The sequence below is a fragment of the Sylvia atricapilla genome, chromosome 2 (genome assembly GCF_009819655.1).
Source record: "Sylvia atricapilla isolate bSylAtr1 chromosome 2, bSylAtr1.pri, whole genome shotgun sequence".
In the NCBI taxonomy this organism is placed as follows: Eukaryota; Metazoa; Chordata; class Aves; order Passeriformes; family Sylviidae; genus Sylvia; species Sylvia atricapilla.
The window spans coordinates 38,809,388-38,833,096 of record NC_089141.1 but is presented as its reverse complement, the minus strand read 5'-3'; the positions used below and the strand labels follow the sequence as shown (position 1 = coordinate 38,833,096).

The 23,709-nt window shown below is 37.1% G+C and overlaps 2 protein-coding genes across 2 annotated transcripts in view; both read left to right on the top strand.

Moving 5' to 3' along the window:
- Positions 1-23,709, top strand: part of ANGPTL5 (angiopoietin like 5) — a 510,199-nt gene that overhangs the window by 152,434 nt on the left and 334,056 nt on the right. The gene's annotated exons all lie outside the window — the stretch shown is intronic.
- Positions 1-23,709, top strand: part of TRPC6 (transient receptor potential cation channel subfamily C member 6) — a 79,144-nt gene that overhangs the window by 49,568 nt on the left and 5,867 nt on the right. The window contains exons 3-10 of the mRNA XM_066312955.1: positions 6,284-6,469; positions 8,309-8,473; positions 10,346-10,559; positions 12,186-12,413; positions 14,148-14,412; positions 15,232-15,427; positions 16,743-16,946; positions 22,994-23,077. Coding sequence (XP_066169052.1) covers positions 6,284-6,469; positions 8,309-8,473; positions 10,346-10,559; positions 12,186-12,413; positions 14,148-14,412; positions 15,232-15,427; positions 16,743-16,946; positions 22,994-23,077 — 1,542 coding nt within the window. The remainder of the gene's footprint in view (positions 1-6,283; positions 6,470-8,308; positions 8,474-10,345; positions 10,560-12,185; positions 12,414-14,147; positions 14,413-15,231; positions 15,428-16,742; positions 16,947-22,993; positions 23,078-23,709) is intronic.

Sequence of the window (23,709 nt, the reverse complement as noted above, 5' to 3'; positions counted from 1 at the left end):
GTAGGAACTGTATACCCTTTACTACAGTTGGAATCACACAAGCTGAGATTATTATAAGGATAAATAAACTCATCATCTGGAACAGCCAGCCAGCCTTCAAATGTATGCTACAATACACTATCAGTGAGATGAATGGAAGCACAGTATCTGTCCCTGGCACCCCCAGGCAGGGAATGGAGCACACAGGTGAGAACCCAAGTAGGCTGGGTCACAAAACAAGCTTCTGCAGCCAGGTCTGAGGAGGTCCTTCTTTGGTGACTTCCATTTTGCCAGTTCCTCTTTTGTCTCAGTTGCTCTCTCTAAAATGAGAGCTGCACTTCTAATGTAGTGTTGTACAAAGAATTTTAACAGATTTTGGAACTGTTCCTCAGCAGAAACAGATGAGAGACACAAAGCAGCTCCATACTGCTGGCATTAAGCATCCAGGCTCTGCTGGGAATATACGTACTCTATAGATAGAGTGGAGTGGAATAGGAACAGTGAGGAGTGCGAGCACAAGGCAATGCAGAAATTTAACTCTCCAATAATTTAAGGTTTCACCGGGAGCAGGAAGCTGGCAATGTAAGGTCTTTTGGGAACGTTTTTATAGATACTGAAACTGTGTGGTGGTTCTGGATAAATATTAAAGACATAAATATTAAAGTGGAGTACATTTATAACTGAATTGATGAGAGTTGACATTTACACTATTGATAAGCAGTGACATTTACAGTATCTAGACAGGCCAGGGACTTGACTGCAAAATACCTGTCTTAGGTTCAGTGGAGGCAGTAAAAGTGTGCATAAGTTACAAGAAATGGAGGCTGTCAGCTTTACTAAGTCTGGGCTTGTTTGCACCCCTGCAAGCTCATATCCCTGCTTGCAGCAATTAATCTAAAAGATTGTTGTCCTTCCTTTATTTCAGGAGTTTGCTACAATTGTTTGGAGAGTCTAGTCACTGTATAATAGTGTGGATTTGGTAAAAATGCTTTACCTCTGTTAATGTAATCAAAACAAGTATATTTTTAGTGCATAGATTAGCTGGACATGGCAAATCTTTAGCTCCACCTAGGGTTAGCCTGAGCCATTTAAAGTATTTCAAACCTTACCTAAATGAAAACTGAGCCTTCTGCTAATACACCATTTTAGGTCACCTATTTTATAGTGCAATAGGGTATTTTAGCATGGGAACTTTTGCTGCCTACAGCAGCCAGTGACACAGATAATTTCCAGGTCTTCCTGGAAGGAAGGATCCTGCAATAGGAAGGATCAGTGCTAAACTCTGATGCTGGGTGTGTTATGACTGTCCTATAAATTGCTTCTCACTCTTAATATTAGAACACTGGCCATGAAACTGTGGTTCATACAAAATAGGAAATGCCACAGTCAGGGGAAACCATTATTCTCTGGAATAAACCCCTTTCTTTCTACAAACCTATGCAGTAGTGTTATCTAGCATTACATGCCTTTTGCATTTTGTTCTGGATATTATAAGTGTTGCAGTATATGGGAGTGTTTTGGAGAAACATACTTTATTAGGAGTAAAATCAGAAATAAGTAGAAGATTACTTCTGAAGAAAGAATAACTGAACAGACATGTAGAGTACAGTGTAGAAATATTTGTGTACCAAACAAATAGCTAATTCAGGCTTCCTGAGTAATTCTGAGATCTTCAGGATTTTCTGAAGACTGTTTAATTTAGTTTTGTATCATAGAATCATAGAATGGTTTAGGTTTTAAGTGGCCTTAAAGATCATCTAATTCCAATCTCACTGCCAGAGCAGGGAACCTTCCATTAGATCAGGTTACTTAGAGCCCCATCTAACCTGGCCATGAGCATCTCCAGGGCTGGAAAATCCTCTAAGGATAACTCTTCCAGTGCCTTACCTCTCTGATAGTTTTTTTTCTTGACATGTAGTCTAAACCCGTGCTCATTCAGCTTAAAGACATTGGCTCTGGTCCTGTCACTCCAGGCCTTTTTCTGGAGTCCCTCTCCAGCTCTGTTGGACCCCCTTAGGTACTGGAAGGTTCCATGAGGGCTCACTGGAGCCTTCTCTTCTCCAGGCTGAACAGCTCCAGCTCTCTAAGCCTGTCTGCATGGGAGAGGTGCTCCAGCCCTCTGATTGTCTTTGTTGACCTCCTCTGGATTTGCAGCACTGCAGGTGGGATCTCAGAGCAGAGAGGCAGAATCCCCTCCCTGCTGCCCACTGCTCTGGATGCAGCCCAGGACACAGCTGGCTCTTTAGGCTGCAGTCTCACATTACTGACTCATGTTGAGTTTTTCATCCACAACACTCCCTGTCCTACTTCTCATGGTTTTTCTTGATCCTTCCTCCTCCCAGCCTGTACTTGCACTTGGGATTGCCTCAGCACACGTGCAGGACATGACTTAGTGTGCAGCTTTGCAAAGTTTGATATTACGTAGAATATTTTTATTTTTGGAGATGATGTTCATGCTTTCTATCATCTCAATGGTTTGCCCACCTAAGAGCTAATATCTTTACTATGTACATAAAGATGTAAATGATATATAACAAATGTCCGGCAGAGATGTAACCTGAAGTTTTAAGAGGGGCAGTTCAAAATGGATAAGATTAGCATTTATTTTAAAGTCCACTGCAGCTATAAGGCAACTGACTGGTTTATTGTTTAAAGGGATGAACTGGAAAATGTGTTTTTTAAATTAAATGTAGCTATATTACAGTTTGCTGTAAAGTAATCCCCCTAATAAGATTGTCCAAATTTGCTTTTCTGGTGAGAAGCAAAATTCAATTTATTGTCTCAAAGTTTAATTTTCTGTTGGGATTTTTTTTTTCATTTATACGACCCCCATTACAGAAACGGGACCCCAGCCTTCACTACAGATATTGTCAGCTTTCCTAAATAAAAAGTAACATCACCTGTTAGAGAAGGAGTGGAGCACTGGAGGCATAAGGGCCACCTTTGAAAGGGAAATAATGTATTTAGCTACCTACTGTGACACCTAAATCCAACACTGAAATATTTTTTGAATTCCACTTTGAAATCTTAAGTTCTAGTATAACAGCATTCATATTTCTGCTTTTGGCCTCAGTTCACCAAGCAGAGCTGGGACATGGTCTGGAGCACTGCTCCATGGTGTCCATTTGGGCTCAGTGCCCCCTGCGTCCTGAGAGCTTTCCCATCCCAGGCACAGTCTGGGGGACAGCAGGAGCCTGTGACTGTGTGAAAAAATACCCTTTCTTCTGTGAGATGCAGCTGTAGTGATGCTCTCCTGGTCTCCTGGCTGTGGTCTCCTGCTGCATTAGGAGGTAAAGCAGGGCAAGGTCGGCTGAGGTTTTCAGAGTGAAGAGAGCCTCTTTGCTCCTTACTTGGCACTCCAGGACAGTCTGCAGCTGCCACAAGCACTAAGGGTGGGTGACTCCTCTCAGCAGTACTATTATCACTCTCACCCCTCTGCCACCAGCATTGTTCCTCTAGCTCCTCATCCCCCACAGTGCTCACCCCAAATCATCACCTTCCTTCTGCAGGGTGGGAGCAGCTAGTACTGCTCCCTCATCCTTGGTGGTGTGAAATTCGGCACAATTTGTTTTTTTCCTAAACTGCTAAGGAGCCCTGAACCAATGTTGTCACATGCAGAGAATAAAGCACACACACTTTACTGCAGAATTCAGTGCTGATTCTTTTTAGAACCTCCAACTGTAATTTAATTTCTAACTACCATCTAATGTTTATCAGGAATGGGGTTTTTTTAAACCACTAAGTTTACGACATGCAGTTAAGGAGAACTCATTATCCGTGCTTTTGTCCATTTTTGAAAAAAGTCAAACAAATTGCCACATTGGCTCACATAAATAGTTGGAGATCTGAGACCCAGGGAGGGGGAACTTTATTTGTTTGTGTGACAGGAGACACTGAAGAGCGTATTGATCATTTTTGCTGTCATTTTATTTTTGTTCTGCCTTCAGCTGACTTTGCCTGTGCCATGACTGAGGTGGAGGCAGTGATGGGCAGTGCTCAATTTCCCAAAGCTCGTTAGCCATACCCTGACTGCCGAGAACTTCTCATCTCAGTCACCGCCACTGCTCACAGCTGGGGCAGTGTTTCATGGGAGGGTGAAACTTTTATTGTGTTTGCAAATGAGAAAATAAACTGACAGCTTTTATGGATGAATTTGCAGGGTGCTAATATGTACTGTGGTACTGTGTAAGAACCTAAATTCAGAAGGGATAACTCCCCTGTACAGTAAGGGTCTCCTCACATACTGTTTTGAAACTCCATGTCAGGTGTCAGTTGCTTCAGCTGGAAAATACTGATGAAGAGTTTGTGTGAGTGTGGATGTATGTACCCATCTTCTACCAGAAAAAATACACATACTAATATATTACAATGCTTCATAAGCTCTTAGAAAAGCCAAATTATATTGTTCTTATGTTTATTGGAAGTTAATTTGGTTTTTTATATTGGTATTGAAGGGTCAAATATCAGTTTGGAAGAGTTGGTACTTAATCATACAAGGGTGGGTAGTTGCCTCTATGTTTCTCCTTTGTCTGTGAATTTAAAATGGCTAATTTGCCTTTCATTTGGAAGAGAAAATTCATGTGTTAAAAATACTGAAACACTGAATCTCAGCTTCTGCACAAAAATGAAAGCCAAACAGGTGAAATATTTCTCTCAAAAAATGTCTTTCTGTAGTGCCAGAAGTCAGGATTTTGGTTAACCTCCTGTTATTCATCTGAACGGAGGGAAAACAATGCAATAATAAATTATTCAGAATGACAGGGAATGGTTAGTTTTAGTATTTAGCTTCTGTTGTCTTTGTAGATAAATAGCATTGAAGTGCCTTTTGCTTTTATGACAGATCTGAGTTACCTTGTTTGTGTTATATTATTAAAAAAATAAATCACTAGCAGTTTTATGTAGATTTAAAATAGTGTCTGTAAATATTTGTCTGTTTGCATCCATCTAAGCAAAGTGAAGTGTAAAACTTGGATGCAATCCTTTCATCTATCCAAGTAGTAAACTGTTACTGTAGTGTCATGGGTAATAAAGCACAAAGATGCATGAAGTACACCCTCAGCAAATAAATTAGGGTATCCTGTATGCTCATTCTCTTCCAGGATGGAGTAATGGATGCATTAGGTGGTGGTTAGTATGAAGGGAGTATTTAAAGAGAAGGGCCTAACTAGAGACTTAGAGTGGAAGAAGGGGAAATACCCTCAGGAGCAGACTGGAAGAAGGGTAATGTGCCAGTGTAATAAAATCATTTGTAGAAAATTACTTTGAGCATGCCATGAGACTACACATTCCTGTGTGGGGTGGGGTGGTTGGCGGTTTCTTCCACTCTTTTGTTTGGGAAAAATTCTACAGTAATTTCATCTTTTTAAGGCATTAAAATGAACAGAAGCCACAAAAAATAGCAGAAGTTGTTGACACATGCATGAGTAAATCTCTTGTGAGAATTTTCTTGGCTTTAGATGCATGTCTATATGTAACTCCCTGTCTGCCCAGCTATATCCAGCTTTTATGACCCAAACACAGCTGCATGTAAGGAGTGGTTAATGAACTGCAGATTGCAATGATCAAAATACCGTTTTCTGTTTTGACTGATGTTTTTTGAAACACAGTGCCCAAGGAGAACACTTGTTGGCTAAAGCAATAAGCAACTGAAGCTCCAGTTGCAGAGCAACCATTTTCCTCACATGGTGAAGTCTCTTGTGAGATCCTTGAGCCAGAGCAGTGCTGCAGTCAGAGATATGGCATCACCACACAAGCTCTACCACTGCTGGCAGTGTTGCTAAAGAACAGCAATCAAATCTTGTGTTTGCAAGCTAGAATAGGCATTGGAAAAGGGGAATGTCAGAGTTTACAAGAATAATTCTAAGCCTTAGAAAATGATTGTGCAATTCAGAAGGAGGCTAAGGATTTCTTTAGGTGTATTCTGTGTAGGATGTTCATCTTGTCCAATTGAAATCTCTCTGGTGCAATTTTTTCTGTGTCTTTTCTAGATTTCTGTGACAGTGAATAGAAAAATTTGCTGTGAGCTATACATCTCAAGTTGAACTGGTCATTAAAATGTGTCATACAACATTTTTGAGTGTTTGGGATTTTTTTCCTACTTTAATTTCCTCTAAAGGATGTCTAGAGGAGTGACTTAGGTGTGATAATGGATAGTGTAGATGTGCAAGACAATGTGGGAAAAAAAGCTTAAAAAAAGATGCAAAGAAGCTATTCATGTTCTCAGAGGTGTAGGTGTAATGTAGAATTGCTTCTCTCATGTTGGATCTAAACACCAAGTTTTTTTCTTTCTGCTTCTGTTTTCTAGAATGATTACAAGAAACTGTCTATGCAGTGCAAAGACTTTGTAGTTGGACTGCTTGATTTGTGCAGAAATACAGAAGAAGTGGAAGCTATTTTGAATGGTGATGTAGAGATGAGCCATAGTAATGGAGAGCACGGTCGTCCCAGCCTCAGCCGCTTAAAACTCGCCATCAAGTATGAAGTTAAAAAAGTAAGCAATTATGTTGATCAAACAGGCGTGTCATGATGGTGGTATAGGATTGTGCTATTGTTAAATTTTATGTTTTGGTAGCCTGCAACACTGAAATGAATATTTGGGCCCTTTGGGCACAGTGGTTTTACAAGCAAAAGAATCCTCACTTCCAATATAAACAAGAACAAGATACCTAAGGTGAATACTGGTCACAATGAGCATCAAAGAAAATGACTCTAAACCGATGTGTAGCTATGTGCAGAATTTTTTGCTATGTATTTTTATTTTAAATCTGTTTTTTAAAGAAAAAAAAAGATGGGAAATTTTTTGCACTACTACTGAAGCCTGGAAAAATGTAAGATTAAATGAAAGCTAGAGAATAGCATATCAGTCCCAGTGTACTACGTAATAAATGTTGATACAGGTTTTTATCAAGCTATTGTCTTGCTCAGAAGTTTGAGAAAATCTGGAGCAATTGCATGTTTCACAAGAAACTGTGTTTGTGTCTGTACAGAGGGATCCGAGATACAACCTGGGAATATCAGTTCTGTGGTTCTTAGTTCAGGAGAAAGCAGGCTTTAGGCAGTGCCCACGTCAGGAATTATTGACCCTTCTTTGGCTTGCTTTAATTTCTACTGTCAGTTTAATACTCTGCTCTCCAGCTGAATAATGCTCAGTGAAACCAACTGAGTTTGTAGCTGGAAAAACATTGGAATTTCCCACTAAACTTGTCTTGGATAGTATAGGTTGTAAAATTCTGGGTGACTTGTGTCAACCAGGGAGAAATTATTTGTGTAGTGAAGTTTGTATGATCAAAGATCAAGAAGACACAGATAAAAAGTATACCTCAAAAGCATGTTACCCTAAATTTTTACAAAAATTGGGTTCACATTCTTGAGGGACACACAAAAACTTATATATGAGGCATATTTATGTGTTCATGAAGGGAAGGAAAAAAACCACTTTTTGGCTGAACCAAACCTGCAAAACACTTGCCAAGCTAGAGTCACTGAAGAGAGCTGAAACAGCTGTTGAAGAGAAAAAATTATATTGAGTTTGGGTGCTTCATACTGTTTGAGTCGTAATGCTTCTGCAAATGTGAACTATTTTGCAACAATTTCTCTTGTCTCAATAAAGACATTTCTTGTCCCTTCAGCCAGTCATCTTTTAAGTATAGAAAAAGGATCTAGAAAAAAAATACTTCATTCAATTAAATTTTTATTTCATTTATAGTTTTGGATTAAAAAATGTACAGTGCACAAGAATCTACTATTTTTTAATGTCTACCATTGTAAGATGCCTTTTATACTGTCCAGAGGACACAAAGAGCCTTGTAGGACAGACTTCTCTGTTTTGCAGTTTGTCAAAATGGTTCCAGAGCCAAGTTATAAATAATCTTCATCTGATTTCCTGCAAATGTGACAGCTGTTCTCTCATGCCAGCTGAGAAAAATGGTATTTTCTGTGTTAACATGTGAAAATAGTATATATTCTTTCTTTCCTAAGTGAAGCTTATATAACATTTTTTTGCAGAACCAGACTTAAAATGTTGGAATTTCTGAAGCAGTAAAATACAAATTATAAATATCAGAAACATATATAGTTCACCCAGATAAATACATCTTAGATTAAATTAATAGTTTGTGATGGAACATAGTGTTCCATCAATAAGTTTTTTAAGTTAAATTGTTTATTGCTGATGGCAACATGCTCTTTTGAATATAAGCTGCATTTTCACTATTCTAGCATTCTTATTGCACTTCCTATATATTTTTAGCAGAAGTTATTCTGATAGCAGTATTGTTTTTGTGCTTATTATTATTATTATTATTATTATTATTATTATTATTATTATTAGTTTGTAGCACACCCAAACTGCCAGCAGCAGCTCCTCTCAATTTGGTACGAGAATTTGTCGGGTTTGCGGCAGCAGACAATGGCAGTGAAGTTCCTGGTTGTCCTCGCGGTTGCAGTTGGACTGCCCTTCCTCTCCATGGCCTATTGGATTGCTCCTTGCAGTAAGGTCAGCCTGGGAAACCTTGTCAGGGCCTCCTGATAACTCCTCTGCACCTAAATTCTTTTATGACAAAGACACACTTAAGTAATACTTCAGAAACATGTTGTTTTAAAGCCAAGTTAGAGTGGAATATCTGCAAGATTGAATATTCAGCAGTTGTAATTAAGACAGGTAAATGTGTTGTGTTACTTGTAATATGAAGTAAACTACGTTAGAATGGTTGACCAAGTGTTGCCTTGAGGAAATCCTTCTTTATAAACAATGAGTCAAACATTTATTTCTTACCTTAGCAGGCAGGTGCAGGGGATGCTCACCACTGATTCAGATATAAGTTAAGTTCAAGCTGTGGGTTGATTCCAATCATCTCAAAGGCAGTTTTCTTTTTCATGATTAAAAATAAATAGATAAAAGTCAAGACAGTGAAATATTCATCATATTTTGTGAGGCCTTCAAGGCCACAACCTGCCCGGCATTCACTTGCAATGCACTGTCTGGGATTGGATGCCACCAATATGTCTGGTTTGGTTTATATATAGTATGGAAAACCTTTCCAATAAAGATGGGTTGCAGTTTCTGACTTCACTGAACTTTGTGTTGAGCCCCTGTTTCAGTTGTCCAGTATCCCTTTTGAGTGATCACTAATGGAAAATTTCCCTTGAAAGTATGTTAGAGGGACAGATGGCTTCTTACAAGCATTGTTCAACATGTTGCAGTATGAAATCCACAATTCTGGCAGGTTGAAGTCTGTAGCCTTTTAAGTTTTGCCATATTTTTAATGTCTTTTAATCTGGACAATAAAAGTCAGTTACATTATTTTCTCTTTTTGGTATTGTGACTAGGGGTTTTCTGAATAGTTTTCTCTTAAAATGCCTTGAGATACAGCCCATTTCAGTAATTGATTTTCTGCTCTAGCAGTGACTTACCTACCTGTTATTTTCCTTTTTCGGTGATTTATTTGTCATATACAGATGCAGACAGTCTAAAATAAAAAAGTACTTTTCTGCAGCTGCTAAATAAGTGGACAAGTTAAGACTTTTAAAATTAATACAGCACTCTCAAAAACAAAGTAAAGAATTGCTGAAAGTTCAACCTCATGTGAGTTTGTATGGAACTCTAGGGTTTTAAAGTGTTGCAGTAAACCATTTTTAAGTTGTTTGTAGTCATTACAAAGCTGAGAACTTTTTCATTGTACAGGTCAGGAGGAGATTTAGACTACAGAACTACAAATATAACCTTTTGAATGTCACGACTTTTTTAAAAAGAGAAAATAAGTTGGGTGAACTGCAGAATAACTGTGCTAAATTGAGTATCACATCAGTCAGGAAAGGGAATTCTTTTCTTCATAAATCACTCATAGTGATAATGCTTTTAGTGTGTCAAAATCTTATTTTCTATCTTGCCTCACAATGCAGCTAGTACTAAGAAATGCAACAACTGTAATAGGTTTTTCTCTTGATTATCTATAATAGACGTGGATGCCACAAAATAATTGCAGTATTATTTCAAATCACTGAGTTAAAAAATATATTTTATATTTTTTCATTTCTGTTTCACTGTTAATCTATTGCTGATATCCTAACAATGAAACTAAAAGATTATTCCTCTGAAAGTAGCAAATCAGTAGAAATTTCTAAAGATGACTGTGAACAGGGCAGCATACATTTTCATATATACATATGCATATAAATATACATAATATATATTTCATATATACATAATATATATTTCATATATACATATGCACATACAAACATTTTCAAATTTTTGTTTCTTTGTCTTATTGAAATATATGATTATCTGTGTGACTGCTCTTTTTATATATGTTTTATTTGGAATCAGTCAGTGCAATATCCTTGTGTTTCTTAATCTCTGTTGCAGCTGGGGAGGATAATGCGTGGACCATTTATGAAGTTTGTAGCCCATGCAGCCTCTTTCACCATTTTTCTTGGGCTGCTTGTCATGAATGCAGCTGACAGGTTTGATGGCACCAAACTCCGACCTAATGAAACAACAGACAATGTAAAACAGCTTTTTAGGATGAAAACATCCTGTTTCTCATGGATGGAGATGCTTATTATTTCTTGGGTAATAGGTAAAAATTTTTGCTTAAATTTGTCTTGCTGTGATTACGAATGAAGCTGAACCCAACTGAATCCTTTCCTTTTAATGTTTTGTGTAAAAATTGCTACAAAGGGAGTTTATTCGGCTGTCTGCCTTCCTACATGACCCTTGTGCTTTTTTATTGGATGGCAGCAGGATTTATGTGTCTAGGTGATCACAAATATGCAGACTAAGTATTTAGGTGAAATACATATTATCTGAATATGACTTAATTCATAAAGCAAAGTGTCAACTGGTTTTCAGGGTGATTGAGTCACAGTGTGAGCTTCCAAGGAGAATGATTTTTATATGATGAGCCAAGATTTTTTGTGTTCAATTGTCTCTTATCCTCTTATTTTGCAAGCATGCCTGCAGAGCTAATAGTGTTTAGCTGAATATATTGGTGACAAAGCATCAGAACTTGAGCACAGCCCTTCCAAAATATTTTAGCTGTCAGATTCTAAGTTACAGGTCTACTATGTTTTAGTCTGTGAGGGTTTAGATGTCCAAATATTTTCAGAAACTTTGTTCTGTTTGTTAGTTAAGTCAGTAATATGTGAGAGTTAAATTCGGGCTATACATTCAAGAGCTTATGCATTTGAAGTATTTTGCTTTTATGATCTCACTATGATTGAAATTTGTATACCAACCGGGTCTTATAGCTTTAAAAGACTTCGGACTTATTTATTTAATTGTAAAGCTGTTTATAAATTATTATAGTTGTGTATTATAGGAATAATATAGCACTTATATTTCCAAATTCTATAAATATAAATATTTTAATCGGTGATAAAGAAGTAAACAATAATTTCTTAATTTGTAATTCTAGTTTGTGAATTTATTCTATTTTTATATCAGTATCATGCATAAGACAGTTTATGAAAAAGTGATTCATGTATGCAGATGTGACATTGAATTTAGCTACTGTAATTGACATTATTCTTGTCCTTATTGAAAGTGATGAAAAGTACTTTCAATTTGATAAGTGTAAAAATTAATGAAATTATTCCCTTCAGTTATTAAATCTCTTCAGAATCCTAGAATTGTACTTCATAATGATATAATTTTTATCCTGAAAAGAAATAAGGATTTTCACAACAAAAAAAACTGTCATAAGCTGATACTGTACTTTTATTACTAAGGGAGAGTAGTTAGGAATCAGACAGATACCTTTGTCCTATTGAAGAAGCAGTAGGTTTGAGTCTTACTTTTATGATCATTTGTCACATATATAAGAGAGATTGTACCCAGAGTAATTTTGAGTTACACTTTAGCTCTACCACCACTATATGCTCATGCCAGAGCATTTCTGCTCTTCTCATCTCTTCCTGTGTCTGTAACAGATGGTAATACTCACATCCCATTCCTCTCTTGGAAAGCTGCTGTAGTTTTACAGGAAAAAGCGTTCTGAAAGATTGTTATTATTACTGTGATGAGAGAAGTCTCAGAATGTAAATGAATTTGCAGGTCCAAGGATTTCATTTTGTGTTCAAGCTCCAACTGATCAAAATAGTTTTGAATTTCACTGCAACCAAGACCATATCCTGTATATAATAGAAATATAAAACAAGCATGAAGAATAAAGAACACACTGTTTTTTCTGTTCTGTCTTATACAGGCATGATATGGTCTGAATGTAAAGAAATTTGGTCTCAAGGTCCAAAGGAATACTTGTTTGAGTTATGGAATATGCTTGATTTTGGTATGTTAGCAATTTTTGCAGCATCATTTATAGCAAGGTTTATGGCATTTTGGCATGCATCCAGAGCCCAGAACATCGTTGATGCAAATATGAAAGATCTGACAAGTCCAACACTGGAGCCCAACATAAAATACTACACCTTGGGTGAGTTGATTGCACACTTCTTGGGCCAAAACCAACTTATTTTCTTTTGATAGATCTCCAATACCACAGTTTCACAATGTAGTACTGAAGAAATTCCCACTCCTTCTCTTTCTTATCTCTATGGCAAGTTGAACATGAGCCAGCAGTGCCTGGCATCCAGGAGGGCCAACCCTGGCCTGGGGGACATCAGGCACAGCATGGCCAGCAGGACAAGGGAGGGGATTGTCCTCTCTGCTGTGAGCTGGAGTGACCTCATCTGCAGTGCTGTGGGCAGTTCTGGGTGCCACAATAGAAAACAGACATTAAACTATTAGAGACTATCCAGAGGAGGACAACAAAGATGATGAAGGGCCTTGAGGGGAAGTGATATGAGATGCAGCTGAGGTCACTTGGTCTGTTCAGCCTGGAGATGAGAGGAGGCTGACGGGAGGGAGACCTCATTGCAGTCTGCAGCTTCCTTGTAAAGGGAAGAGGAGGGGCAGGCACTGATCTCTTCTCTGTGGTGACAGCAACAGAAGTCAAGGGAGTGGCCTGAAGTTGTGTCAGAGGAGGTTTAGGTTGGGTATCAGGAAAAGGTTCTTCATGCAGAGGGTGTTTGGGCACTGGAACAGGCTCCCCAGGGAAAGGGTCAAAACACCAGCCTGTCTGAGATCAAGAAGCACTTGGACAATGCTCTCAAGCACCTGGTGTGACTCATGGGATGGTGCTGTGCAGGGCCAGGAGCTGGACTTGATGATGCTCTGACTCAGCATATTCTATGATTCTGTGATTCTGATTCTATAATTCTACTATTGGGTCATGGTTCCCCTGGCTGTGTTTGTACATCTTTTTGTAGAGCGTTCTAGACAGCGCTGAAATGATCTAATATCAAAATAAACTCACAATCATCCACCTCTTTTCTAGATCATTTTAATCTGTTTAATTACATAATACTGTCCTGCAAACCAGTCTGTGGTGGTGCAACCATGAATGGAATGTACTGTAATGCAGGGACAGAACTGAGCAATGAGATGCAGGAAGTTCTTAAACCTGCTTTGCCAGCAAAGCCAATATATCGTTTATGTATTATTTGCTCAGAGACTTTATTATATTTCTCAGTCCACTCTCTTTACTAGTAAGAGATAAAAATCTTAATAAAGTTGTTTGGTATATTTGGGAATTCCTAGAAGGTATTTTGCCCAAATGAGAAAAAAAGAAGCACTGTTGACTTGTGTTCAGTCTCAACACCACCACATCTCTCTTACCATTATTTTTCTCTAGATACGGAATTACATCAGTTTCTGTCTCTATTCTGTTCTTCAGATACTATTTCTGAAAAGGTTGCATTTTTGCATTATCCAGACTGCAGAAAAGCAGAGCAATTAAAACGTATATATTCTGAAACGCATTAACTCGTACTCTTATAAATTCTACTAGAAAGTATAAATTTCACGTAAGTTCTAAAAGCAACTAGTTAAAGCATTTTTTCATGCATGCATGTACACTGAAATCTGCTTGGAAACCATCTGTGTATGGATAATATTAGCAATGAATATTTAATGCCATAGGTTTTCTCATGGGCTAGCAAGCATAACTTGATGGACAGCAGGTCGAACATGAACCAGCAATGGGCCTGTGCAGCAAAGAAGGCTGGTGGTAACCTGGGCTACGCTACATTAGGCAGCAGGTGGTCCAGAAAGACTTCCCTTGGATAACCACATTATACTGACAGGAATTCTCACCTTTTGTTTCCAGCCAGAATAAACTGGGATCCGTCCGATCCTCAGATCATTTCCGAGGGGCTGTATGCAATCGCAGTGGTGTTGAGTTTCTCACGGATAGCCTACATCCTACCAGCCAATGAGAGCTTTGGACCACTGCAGATATCGCTCGGGAGAACCGTGAAGGACATCTTCAAGTTCATGGTGATATTTATCATGGTGTTTGTGGCTTTCATGATAGGCATGTTTAATCTCTATTCCTACTATCTGGGGGCAAAACAAAATGAAGCGTTCACAACGTAAGTACAACTGATTAAACTGCAATCCTTATTTTCTTTGCAATAACTCAATAAAATACTAAATGTTCTTTGCAATCCTACTATATTTTTGGTTGTGGGGAGCTGAGATCTCTTAATCAAAGTAAGAAATTTGGTCTTCAAACAAATGGAGATAGGAAAAAGTACCTCAGAGGGTTGGACTTTTGTTTATTTATAAACTGATTAGGATGAAATACATGTATTTAAATTAACTAACCTGAAAAAAAAAAAATCCATGTTCCCACACCATGATTTTACCCTGGAATTGTGGAATAGTAAAAGCTCAACTGGAAGATTATGGGCCATAAGACTAATTTTTTTGAAAATTGATGATTTGCCTTTAGATACCCTATCTTCTTCATAGTTTCAGAATATTTGTCATATTAATGGTGAAATAATTCCTAGTAAGTGAACTAATTGTGCAATTTAAATAAAGTATTTACAGGTTAATTATTTTTTAAATTCACTTTCATATTAACAGCAAGCTTGTAGTATGCAGATTAAAATAGTTAAAAAGTGGATCATCATAATATCCTTTTGAGGATGAATATATGATTCCTAAAAGCATTTGATATGAATCAGATTTTTTTTTGTCAGACCTAAGTATTAGGATTTTTGTGTTATGAAACAGCCTTTACTCATTAAATTAGACAGTCTACTTTTATGCACTGAGGTGGAGTTCAACATTATGATAATGGAAAAATTTGTACACTGTATGAAAATGATAAATGGCAATTTCTACAATAAGAATGTACAGCTTTTCTTCAATAACATGTGCATGTGTCAAATTTCTCCTTTTAGTGTTGAAGAAAGTTTCAAAACATTGTTCTGGGCTATATTTGGACTCTCAGAAGTAAAATCAGTTGTTATCAATTATAAACACAAATTTATTGAAAATATTGGTTATGTTCTTTATGGAGTCTATAATGTTACCATGGTCATCGTCTTACTGAACATGCTTATCGCAATGATCAACAGTTCATTCCAGGAAATTGAGGTAAAAAGTCCATTTATGATAAAGTATCACCCTATTTACTGTTACAACTAATTGTCTCAGGCTCCTGGAAAATTTTCTTGTTGACATCTTTAAGACAAGTAGTTGACATGATTTAAGACAAGTACCACATAAACTTTTGGAATATTTTAGAAGGAAATATTCATCCCACTGTTCATTTTTATTATAAAATACCTGGCAATTACTTGGCTGCATATGCTTGCAATAATAGGAACCAGTGAACTGTGCTATATTCCTGAAGAGCAAGGACTACATGGTGTGACTTTGTGAATCTTTCGTTTACCTCATTTGTAGTTACTTGATTAATGTCCTTCTTGCTGCAAGGATATTCTCTTTCCTGTGCCTGGACCATGCAGGCAGGTCTCCAAGATGCTGTGTTCTTCTTCCCTTGAAACAAAGTGTTGCTCTAGACCTCTGCAGTTAACAAAACTTTATTTGGCAAAGTAATCAGCAGGGCTACTGAAATCCAGCATGACCTTTTGCATTCCATGGGAAACAGAGGGCTAAATCATTATCACTGATTAGGAAAAAAGTAAGCAGATCTCCAGGAGCTGGGCCATCCCAGACTTTCCTAGGGGATGCTCCTGCCAAAGCAGCAAACTCAGGTTTGACTCCACATTGGTCCCACATTCTGGGCTCTGGCTGGGGGCCATAGCATTGTCGAGCTAGACCAAGAGCAACACACTGTCTAGGGATGTTCTCATTCTTCTGGATCAGGAGGCCAGAGGGCAAATCTCTCAGGTTTGGAGCATTAAAAATACAGTGACTGGCAAAAACAGCTTCTAAAAACAGGTACAGCAATATTGAGTCATGACCTTGAACTGATGTCAGTCCTTTGTGCAGAAAACCCTCTTAAACTTTACAGGGAGTGTTTTGGTGATCATAAATGATAAACATAAACCATGGTGATGATAGTATATCTGGTTTAATAGTATATTCCAGCAAATGGAAGGAATTAGGTAGAATCACTTCATCTTTTCTAACTTCATGTTGAAAGTTACGGAGTCTGTAGACTAGCAATAGAGTCTGTCATTTTGATCCTGTGTTGCAGACTATTAGCACTCACTCTGCAATAAATGATCTTTAAATTAAATCCATTCTGCTCTTCTGCAGCCACATTGTTTTAAATGGATTAATGAGAACAATTCCATTCAGTGAAATTTTGGTTTTCATAGATTGTGATCTTTTTGAGATTTACTTCAGCCAATTACACTTAAAACATGCATAAAGTTTAGCTAGATTTTCAATAGTCAAAGTGATATTAACAGTGTCTCAATTGCTTGTTTGTGTTTTACAGGATGATGCTGATGTAGAATGGAAATTTGCAAGGGCTAAACTTTGGTTTTCTTACTTTGAAGAAGGGAGAACTCTTCCAGTACCCTTCAACTTAGTGCCAAGCCCAAAGTCTTTGCTGTATCTCCTAATAAGAATCAAAAAATTTGTTTCTAAACCATTTTTGTGCCAAAAGAAAAGCTTTCAGGAAGACACAGAGATGAACAAGGTAATTTTATCTTATATATACTGACTCCTAATTTTAGAAGAGGAAGCAAATTTTAACTTCATTTTTATTACTGTCCTGCTTTACTCATAAATTTCCCAACATGCTTAATTAATACTGAAGTCAGTCACAACTGGGGGAGACTGGAATGGAATGGAATGGAATGGAATGGAATGGAATGGAATGGAATGGAATGGAATGGAAAAGAATAGAATAGAATAGAATAGAATAGAATAGAATAGAATAGAATAGAATAGAATAGAATAGAATAGAATAGAATAGAATAGTTAAAATCCCTGCTAAAGTTCAGGTCCAGTGACATTTCCTGCTTTCCCCTTATTTGCAAGTCATTTTATCTCAGAATGCCATCTAGATGATCAGACAGATTATACTTTTTGCAAATACACACCTGATTTTTCCAGTCACCATCTGTTCTTGCATGTGCTCCAAGAAGTTTCACTTTTCATTCCTTTATTTTGCCAGTTACTGAAGGGAAGTTGAGTGGCCCAGGGTTGCTCAGATCTTAATTTTGATCTTTTTTGAAGATGGATCTGACATTTGCCTTTTTCCAGCTTTTGGGGACCTCTTTCAATATCCATGGTCTTTCAGAAATGATAGCATATTTGCAAGAGGTGCATCTGCTCTCTCAGATGTTACCTACCTGTGGATGTAGCACTCTGGACTTGTCTGGGTCAAGTTCTTCCTGTCTCCTCAAATTCCTTCTCTAAACACAGAGGCCTGAGAGAATGTTGATGAAGCTTGAGGAAAAAAAAGACATCAAGTCCCTCATTCTTACTTTCATCCAACTGTCACTTAGATTTCTTTCCCCACTGAGCAATAGGCCTGCATTTTCCTTATTCTGCCTTACATAGCTGTTGAAACAATAGAAGTTGTTACTGCCCTTACAAATGTTAGCTTAAGGCAAGTTTCGTCTTTCCTAATGCCACCCTCACATGCCTGGGCAATTTCTAAGCCCCCCCTTGGTAGCCTGTCTCTGCTTCCACTGAAAATGCCTCTTGCTTTTATTGTAAAATATTTAGTTACCTGTTTTTCTTACACAGCTTCAGTAAAAAGCACTTGATTTGAATCACTGGACTTGGTTTAAGGGTTTGAAGTCAGTGTATTTTTTCTGCACTGTCTTGGTATAAATCGAATCAATTGCTTTAGAAGAACATGGAATGTTAGGTGTTATTGGAAAAGTAAAGACTGCCACTATTCTAGCACTATTATAATGTGTTAGGGAAGAAGAGTTGTGCAAGGCAGCTGATCAGCTGTAGTGAGTAGAAAGGTGAGCATATGCTAACATACACCAAAAAAAAAAAAAAAAAGTAAGTTAGGATTTGTCATGGTGGCAAAACAAAATTTTCTTCAATGGACATTTAAATGTGAAACGATCTTTATTAAAATGGGCTGTGGTTTGAGCAGAGGCGTGTTCAAAGGTTAGGAGTTCTTGAGTTTGAAGTCAAGAGCCATTAGTCATTAGACTGGGGACCAGTAAAGAATTTACATTAATTTGTCAGTTCTCTGTCGCCAATGTGACCAGCACATTTTTTCACACTTATCAGCTGAAGAGTAAAAGAAAAAAATGTTTGCAATCCTAGAAGGAAGAAAATAGAGTTTTAGGGAAAAATCCTGTGTCTCTGGGTAGGTTTACACAGTTTATGAAAGCAAATATGAGTATAACAAACACTGTCACCAAAATCAAAATTGTTTTTAGGTTCAAATGTCTCATCTCCATTACCAGTAATTTTTCTAGTGTTTCTCATTTTATTTGAGAAATCTAATCCTAATGTATTTATGACCTGACAGAAATTATATTGCATTTGCTCAGGTTTTTAATGAATCAGATATCTGCAAAACTTTTCATCAGACTGCCTGATGCAACCTGATTTTAAAACCTCTGTGAGTGATAAAGTCATCACTAAAATATTGTGCATTTGAGGATATGCATATAAACTTAAAATTGAGTGGTGGTAGAAAACAACAAATGGTTCTTTTCCTAAATCACTTATTCTCTGAATTTGAAAAGCAGATAAGTAGGTTATAAGCTTGTTTTAATGACATTTTAGAATGAAATTTATGTTCCCATTAAACAGGTACTCTCACAAGTCCCATTTATACAGCCTGAGGAAAGAAGATGTGTTTTTATCATTCCATTCAAACCTAGAAATTCATGTTTTCTAGCATGTTTCTAGAAAGGTGTAAAGTGGAATGATTACCATTTCTACATAAAACAGTGGCAAGTTTGTAGCTTTTACAGCAGTCCCTTCTGAAAGAGAGCTGTAGGGATGCAAACATTGTTTATCAGATTTCTTCCTAACGCTGAATTAATTTAAAGTCTTCAAATATTAATGCTTTACACTCAGTGCAGATTTAACTATAACTAATCCTAAACGAAATGTGCTTACTCCCCAGCTAAAGCAGCTATAAAACTGCAAACCAAATTAAAAAAAAAAAAAAAAAGAAAAAAAAAAAAGAAAAAAAGCTTTTACCTTGAAAAATATAAAGCGTCTGAATCATATTTATTTATTTCTTAGGTTTTGCAGCTGACACTGGGAGATGATTACATTTTTACTTACCTTTTGGGCTGCCACATGCTGTGGAGCTGACTTTGTCTGAGATGTTGCCATCCTGTGCACTTGCAAGAAGTAGCTAAAGTGTTTTTTTGTTACATTTTGATCCACTGTTGACGATTCATTATTGTTGATGCTGTTACGGCATCTTCTCAAAGGCACTCTCAGGCTTTTGGGATTATGACTTTTGATTCATTTAGTGCTGAGCAGGTTGATGCTGCTGTGACTGCTGAGCAAGGAGCTACCTGTGCAGGGAGCTACTGTGAATAAAATGAGCTGTGGAAAGATAAGGGCAGATTTGGCAAGACCAGATCCAGGACTTGATGGCTGTGTTTGTGCTAGTAAAATGTGGGTAGCATATCTGGGTACTGAGGCCAATTCAGGAATGGCTTGTCACTATTCAGGCAGTTTTCCTCACAAAGTAGGAAACCATTTCAGTTCCAAACTGTGCCTAGGAAGATAGAATGTTGTTCTGGTGTATGTCCTACCTGGGAGGACAGTAAAAGCTGACTGAGCCATTGCATTGCAGTGCCTAATAATGTTAATACAAACTGGAGTTCACTGATTCAGACCCAGCCTGTGGGTTGTTCTGCTGCAGAGCCTGAATCTTCACACTGCAAAAGCAGCAGCAGCTTCAGAGTGAGTGTGAAGACAAGCATTAGGGTGGGAAGGAAGGAAATTCTACTCTCAGATCCAGCTCTGCCCTGATTATTGCTAGCATAAAACTAAGCCAGATGCTGTCAGTGCTGAACAGCAAGTAATTTACATAGCTGTGTTCGATGCTAGTACACCAGAAATTAATTTTATGAGACATATCTAAATACAGTACTAAAGACTGTGAAGATGTTTTCTTTCAGGCTGTTGATTAAAATAGATAAATTTCTTGTTTCAGGCTAGAATTGGCATTTTAAATAACGAGTGAGAAACTCAAACCAATAAAAGGAAGAAAGAAATGAAGACAAAGGAGAGTTAAAAAAAAAACAAAACCAAAACTACTTTGACTTCTATTCTAAATTTAAAAACTCCCTTGGAATTGAGAAAGTTAATTGCTCAAGTGTTACAGAACTTGTTCATCTTCCTGAGCTAAAATCAGCAGTGAGAGATGATACATTTAAATTTTGTTCTTTAAACATGGCCCTTCAGAAAAGAAGTAAGGGATAAATATTTATTGAAGTAGCTTTAAGCTCTCATTTGAACAAGAAAAATATGTTAACTTTAACCTTCCTAGTGTAAAACAGTGTTTCCGAAATTTTCATGAATGACATCTGGTTATAAGAGCACAAACTGAGACACTTTCTGAGAACCCTCCCTTCTGATCCAAGAAAGTACAATTTTTTTGGAATTGAAAGTTGAAAGCAGCTTCTGATTTAAGACATTAATAAAGTTCCCAGCAAAACAGCTACCATAATTTAATTGCTATTCTGATTGCATTGAATTTTAAGTAACACAAGAGAATAACGAAATGAGAGGCAAGTTTAAAGATCAAAGTGTTTTCAAAGAGCAATGATCCATGTATCCTGCATTTCATATTTCACACAACACTCTAGAAGAAGAGTTATTTTTGTTGGGATTTATATCATTGTTGTATTTACTTTACATCATTTCCCCTCTGGTTACTCATGTTCAATAAATGTTAACTTAAAAATATAAATTCTAGGTCTGTGTGACCAGCTGAGTGTACTCGAGTAGTAATTTTGGAGAAAGAAAAAAGCCATAGGCAGGAAGCTTAAACAGAGATTAAAGATAGCTTAAATAGAGTTAAAAAATGTTACTAGGTGTTATAATGAAATCTTGGCAGTCTCTGCCACCAAGCGGTCATTCAGCAATTTACAGTGGATCTTGTGTCCTATTACTGGTACACATAAGATCTAATGAAGTTAAACTTCTGATTTACCTGCCAACTTTCAACATGCACTCAGTAGCTAATAAAAACTACATTAATATCTTGAAAAATGTGCTGGAGGGTGAATGTTAAGATAAAGGCATTACAGTGAACCTGGTTGTTACAAGTCTGCAGTGTCATTGCTCATCTCACCACATATTACAAATTTTGCTATTTCAAGTGAAAATCAAATTGCAGTTAAGCAATGGATTAACTTTTGAGGTGAACCAATGTAACATAAGTATGGAACTGGTAACCAGCATGACACATTGCTTTTAAAATACCTAGTAAATACCCAAGGCAACTTCCCTCTGCTGCTGCAGATGGAGTGTGGTCTTACTCTTATTCTACTATATTATTTCCAGAAATGGTGCATGAGAAATCCAGGAGCTAAAATAGCAGGAAGATTGTTTTCCTCTATTAACCTAGTATTGGAGGTGAGGCCCAAGAGAGTATAATTAGTTCTAAAATCCTGAAAAACAGTAATTACATAGTGATTGTGTAAACTCACTAGCCATTATTTTTTATTATAAATCAGATACCTAGTTTAAGTCAAAACATTTTGATAAGATTATGTTTTCTAATATATTTTCAAAATATCTTAAGTGGCGTTATTCACGCCATTTGAAAAAATAGTAACTTGCCCTTTTTTATACATCATTAATATCCATTCATATGTAGATTAATATATAAGAGTAATATTGATTGTTGGTAAGTTTTACACTATTTATCTTTTATTATTACTTTTACTAGAAAATAAACATAGTATGAATAGGTAAATAATGTTTTTTTAAAAACTATGGCCAAGTAGATCTGTGACTCTTTCTAAAGCACAAATAATTCCCAAATTCAGTGTATACTTTATATTAATTGTAGTTAATCTATTTTACCAATAGATTTAATCAATTTTTGTATCAAAACACAAGCCTGATCTAATAGAAGGTGTCCCTGCCAATGGCAGGGGCATTGGACTACCTGTTTGTAGATGTCCCTTCCAACACAAACCATTCTGTGATTCTGTGGAAGGCTAAACAAAATCTAATAGTATTTAAATTATTCCCAGTGTATGGCTGCGTAAGCATCAAATCCTGTGCTACTTTTGTCCCCAGAAAATTATATCCCAGTGTATCCTACAGAGTATTTAACAGGCAACAAAGTGCCCACTCTGCTCATCAGTAGATGCTCCATGTATTAGGACACAACATAGAGAGGTTCAATGGAAGTATGTAACGATCCCACGGGATTTGAAACACTGCACTGATAGTCCTGTCCTTTGAAACAGTAAAAAATTTTGTTAGATCATGTATAATTTCAGGGAACTGAGTTTTTAGTGACAGCCCCACTTACTCCTCATCCAGATCCATCATGATTTGTATTCCTTGCACTACTACTTGCTGAACTGGCCCCACTCATTATCTAAAGTAATACCATTTGTTTTGCAGTTTCAGTTCGCTATTACTGCAGCCCAGTCATTCAGCTTGAGTCCCACTTCACCATTTTGTGATGCCTTAGGTTTTCTGTCATAGGGTATATACATGAGATACACATATTGATCTTCTATTTGTTTTATACTATAAATAATGTTTCCATTTCAGCTTGGTCAAAGGAAGCAGTCGAGTATAAGAAGCTCAGATGAAATCCACTTAAACAGTTTAAACAATCCTCCAAGACAATACCAGGTAAAAACAAGTTTATTTTTGATTAAAATCAAGAAGTAGTAGAACTGGAAAACTGATGGCATGAGGAGAGTGTTGAATTTATGCCAAACATGAATCAAGAATAAATCCACAGACCTTGTATGTATCAAAATAAACTAAATGGTTTAGGTATTTGCAGTACAATTTGAGGGTGTTTTTCCCTCCTCTTCGTTTCTTAAATGGTACCCTTATAGTGCAACATATTAATATGCTTTAGAAAAGTGTTTTTAATTTTAGAGTTGAGTCCTCAACTGTACAATGTGAATTGAGAAAACCAAAAATAAACCCCAAATCTTCCCATTCCATTTGCTGAAGCAGATCAGCTTATCGTGGCACACTTCTACATAGAAATGCCTCAAGCACTGCATGTATCTGTCAGCCTTTATCCTATCAATGCAGTCTGGTTTTCATTTGCCTCCTAAACAACTGAAATGAGCCTTTGTGCAGTTAAGTATGAAGAGACCCAACTCTGTCCACATAAATCTCAGCTATTCTGGTCTAGGGACTGCTTCTTTCCTTCTTGTAATACTACAAAGTGAGTGGAAAGGAAAAAGCAAGAGCTGCCTGGGCAATATAAAAAGACAATTTGATTGAAAAAAGGTACAGAAAACAAG